Raw genomic sequence first — 4,368 nt, forward strand, 5'->3', positions numbered from 1 at the left:
CCTTTTTTAGTAGCATGATTGTTTAAGCATTAACATTATTCTTTTCATTATTGCCAACTTATTTCTGCCATACTTATATTATCACATTTTTCCTATTGCAAAGTTGTTTAGATATTATCTTTGGTTGGCAGCGAGCACTTTAGTTAGAATGCCTCTTGTTATTACCATGTTATATTATGTCTCTCCTGCCATAATATTTTTATGATAGCATCCCTTACCGTGGACACGTGATCAAGATCCCTGTAAAGGGGTCCTAACTTGTGCACAAGCTGGCTTAAGGTGGGTTTTAGTTGAGCCAGTCCCGACTCTCTTACCCCAGAACTATTGGGCCACAATACGATGAACAGTTCAGCCCAGAATACAAAAAGGCCCACCACACACGGATACCTATGAAATTGGATTACAACCAAAATTAAAGAAACTATGAAACCATAAAACTAATCAACTAACTTCTAGTTATTAAAAAAAAAAAATATATATATATATATATATATCAGCTAACTTCTCCGATCTCTTTCTCTCTCGGTTAAATCTCAAACCCAAATGCAGGAATTTATCAATGTCCATCACAAGAACATTTTCAATGATACTCAGCAATTTCAATGAAATCAAAAGCCTCAATGTTTGCAACTACCTCACTGACTACATGCCCATGGGAAAAGGAAATGCAAGCCAAAGTCATTGTAGCCTTGCCCAAAGGTGGCGAGGAAGACCACGCATGATCAAGTCGCCTTGACCTATAAGTAGGGAAAACTTAAAAGTAAAAATATTGGGATCGATTTAGATTTAAAAAAAAAGATGGTTTTATTTTGTAGGAGAAAAATCAAACAAGGTTTCTTTAGATCAGACATGGTTATCCAGACATAGATCAAACCAGGTTTGTTTAGAATAGACACAGGAAAAAGATGGTTTGTTTGGATGTAATCCATGTTTGTAGTTATCGGTGATTTTGCAATTCTTTTTTATTTCCCTAAATGTTAAGATGCCTATAAATGTAATAATACTTTTTTTTATCTCCCTAAATGTTAAGATGCTTATAAATGTAATGAATAAGAGAGAGAAAGAAATGCTAGTATTAATTATATAAAACTGAGTTGGAAAGCAATAAATACTAATATTTTTCCTACCATTATATTTGTGAGAAATTAATGGTTTAATATAGGTATAACTTCATAAGAGTTACACCAAATATAACTTGAACCCATCTCATTCATATATATATATATATAGCATCATATATTTGTTATTGACGGATGTCAATGTGGAGATCGTCTAGATGAAAGACGATCTTATCCACATTCAAGTCCAGGACAAGAGTAAGGGCAAAACCCCGTCGTCATATGTCACCCTTATAGACGAGGCAAGCCATCATTCATTGAAGTACAAATAACTGCCCACAGGACAGCTGACAAGCAATGAGTGCGCCGGAATAGTTACAAAAGCAATGATGACCCAACGGTCATCCGTTACACCTTAAAGGGAATCATCATTGTCAATTAATGCTATGTTTCTCTCAGGAGAAAAACGTTCAGAGCAGCATTAACAGACATACCTGCACCTATCCAAAGCAAGCTATAAAAAGGAAAGTAGAACCCAGGTAAAGGACATGAAAAACTTTGGATATACACCTGTAAGAGAATTTCTTTAGAGAGCCATTTTCACTGACTTAATCATCGAAGTGTTCTCAATTAGCACTTTGCTGGAGAAACCCCCCTTTGCCTTTGCTTTTCTTGATAACAGGTATCGAAGATCGTCCATCAACATTAACGAGGAGCATACTGACAAGGTCATTATCCGGCTTCATCAGTTTGGTGCTGTCTGTGGGAAACGACAAGCCACTGTGTTCCTACTGATAAAGCTCCTACTGCACGATGGACACCACACCAATGCCACGCCCAGACCCTGCAATCATGGCTTAGTAGATTTAGGCCCTGACAGCAAATGTACAAGAGCTAATGAAAAAAAACAAAGAATTGAAGCGACGAGCCCGTCCAAAGGGTAGTAATGCTTTGCATCATCGACGCAGCAGTAGCGGACATGATGAAGAAGCTAGCAATCTTGAAAATAGCAAGGGAAAAGATACAACAGAGTATACTAGGCAGTCCATGCATGATAACGACCATATGATTAAGAGCTTGCGGAGGGAGCTAGACGAAGTGAAAAATGCCATGAAGGGGTAGACAGCGATGAACCTTGACGACATGCTTAAAAGAATAGATTCACCTTTCACAGCCAGTGTTTTGGAGTGCCACTTGCCTCCGAAGTTTCGTTTATTGCAGCTGGAATTTTATGATGTCGTCGAGGGGATATGTCACGAAGGATCCCCACGATGACATAGGGGCCTTCAAGACTATCTTAAACCTCCAACAAACCCTAGACGAAGTTATCTACAAATCTTTTCCTGCCACTCTCAGAGGAGCTGCTAGGATATGGTTTAGTAAGCTGCCAGCATCTTTAATAGCGAATTTTGAATAGCTCAGCGATTCATTTGTCTACCATTTCATTAGGGGGCAGCATCACAAGAGGCCAACCTCTTACTTACTAACAGTGAGGCAACAAGAAGGTGAAAGTCTAAGGGATTATGTGAAACATTTCAACAAGGCTGTGCTAGAAATTGACAAAGCTGATGATCAAATAATAATGATGACCTTTCAGGCTGGACTCAACAACCCTGACTTCATCTTTTTGTTGGGGAAGATGTCGTCGACCTTTATGACGGATCTCTTGTTCAAAGCTCAAAAGTACATGAACAGAGAAGATGCCCTTACTGTGAAAGGGGTTAATGGGAAAGCGAAAGAAGTAAGAACTTGGTGATTCTCAAGGTAAGAAGAAATATCGCAAAGATTCATATTCGTAGACTAAGACAAACAAGAGCAATGACTCCCCGAAGAAGAATATGAACTTCACCCCCATTAGTGATGTCCGCATACAAAATCTTGATATAGATTAAGGACGAGCCAAGCTTAAAATGGCCTAAACTGCTAAGTACGTCCTCCAGGAAGTGTGACCCGAAGAAATACTATCGCTTCCACAAGGATCGTGGCCATTACACTGACGAATGTCGTGATCTGAAAGAACAGATAAAAGAATTTATTCAACGGGAGAAACTCCATAAATTCATTAAAAGGGACCACCATCCTCGGGTAAGGACTGACGACAAGCCTCATGACAATGCCAAAGATGATGGACGAGATCAGCCAAGGCAGGCTGTAGGTGAAATACGAACGATAACAGGGGGACCCGTATCAGGAGGGTCATACAAGTCTTTGAAGAAGATATATCATAGGCAAATTAACAGCATTCACATCAATCATCCATCTCCGATGTACCGACGATCAGAGAGTGACAACATCACTTTCTCCGAACGAGATGCAAGAGGAATTAAGCAACCTCATGAAGAACCACTCGTCATTTTGTTAGAAATTGAAGGTTTCAACACTGACAAGGAGCATACTAACGAGGTCATTATCCAGCTTCATTAGTTATATTACATTGCTTTTAAAATTTATTTACAGTAAAGTTTATTTTATCACGTGACCAGTTTTCTGAGGGAAAAAAAAAGCATCAATTTATGATTGATATCAATCTATTAAAGATGATGAACTTACTAGAAGGCTCACCGAATTAGAAAACTTGTTATTTTTAGCAAAAAATAAAAACTTTTTTTTTTCCCCAACATACTAAACTATGTGACAAATATTTGTTATGGATCCATTCGGTAAAAGATTTCTAATAACGTTGTTTGTATTTTTTGGAAAGAGTAATGCTATAGACAAACTATTTTACAACATTTTTACAAATTGCTAATGTGGCTTTAGTAATTTTCAAATAATCATTAATAAACATAAATGTGATGTTAGTGGTGAACTCATATTAGAACTAATAAGAATTTACCACATCAATAGTTTGTAAAAATATTATAAAATAGTTTGTAGATGTAGCATTACTCTTTTGGAAATATGTATAGGTAAAAAAATGTATGAAAATGCGTGTAATATTATTTAAACATTGAAAATTGTTGTTTAAATAACAGTAACAAACGGGCCCTATATTGCATTGCTTTTAAAATTTATTTATAGTGAAGTTTATTTTATCACGTAACTGGCTTTCTTAGAAAAAAGAAAAAAAAAAAGCATCAATTTATGATTGATATCAATGTATTAAAGATGATGAACTTACTAGAAGGCTCGCCAAATTAGAAAACTTGTTATTTTTAGCAAAAATAACAATAATAATAAAAAATAAAAAAATTTTTCCCCCTACATTCAGAGAAATTATAGAGTCATCTGATGAACAAGTGATGTGGTCTATCATTCCACTAAAAAACTTCCACTTGTTTAAAATTGCTAAGTCAGTAATTAATTTCTG

General features: G+C 36.4%; 1 protein-coding gene across 1 annotated transcript; it reads left to right on the top strand.

Moving 5' to 3' along the window:
- Positions 1 to 1,955: 1,955 nt before the first annotated feature.
- LOC112001654 (uncharacterized) lies at positions 1,956 to 3,482 on the top strand. Its single transcript, XM_024033833.2, has 3 exons — positions 1,956 to 2,176; positions 2,508 to 2,799; positions 2,946 to 3,482. Exons 1-3 carry the CDS (start codon positions 1,956 to 1,958, stop codon positions 3,480 to 3,482), a joined length of 1,050 nt encoding a protein of 349 aa, XP_023889601.2.
- The last annotated feature ends 886 nt before the right edge of the window (positions 3,483 to 4,368 follow it).

Source organism: Quercus suber, unplaced genomic scaffold (assembly GCF_002906115.3).
Source record: "Quercus suber isolate HL8 unplaced genomic scaffold, Cork oak 2.0 scaffold_339, whole genome shotgun sequence".
Taxonomy (NCBI): Eukaryota; Viridiplantae; Streptophyta; class Magnoliopsida; order Fagales; family Fagaceae; genus Quercus; species Quercus suber.

Coding starts and splice junctions, on each gene's coding strand:
- LOC112001654 (XM_024033833.2), top strand. CDS start 1,956: ATGAAAAAAAACAAAGAATTGAAGCGACGAGCCCGTCCAAAGGGTAGT. Junction 2,177..2,507: donor GTGAAAAATGCCATGAAGGG/GTAGACAGCGAT, acceptor CCATTTCATTAG/GGGGCAGCATCACAAGAGGC. Junction 2,800..2,945: donor TTAATGGGAAAGCGAAAGAA/GTAAGAACTTGG, acceptor ATCTTGATATAG/ATTAAGGACGAGCCAAGCTT.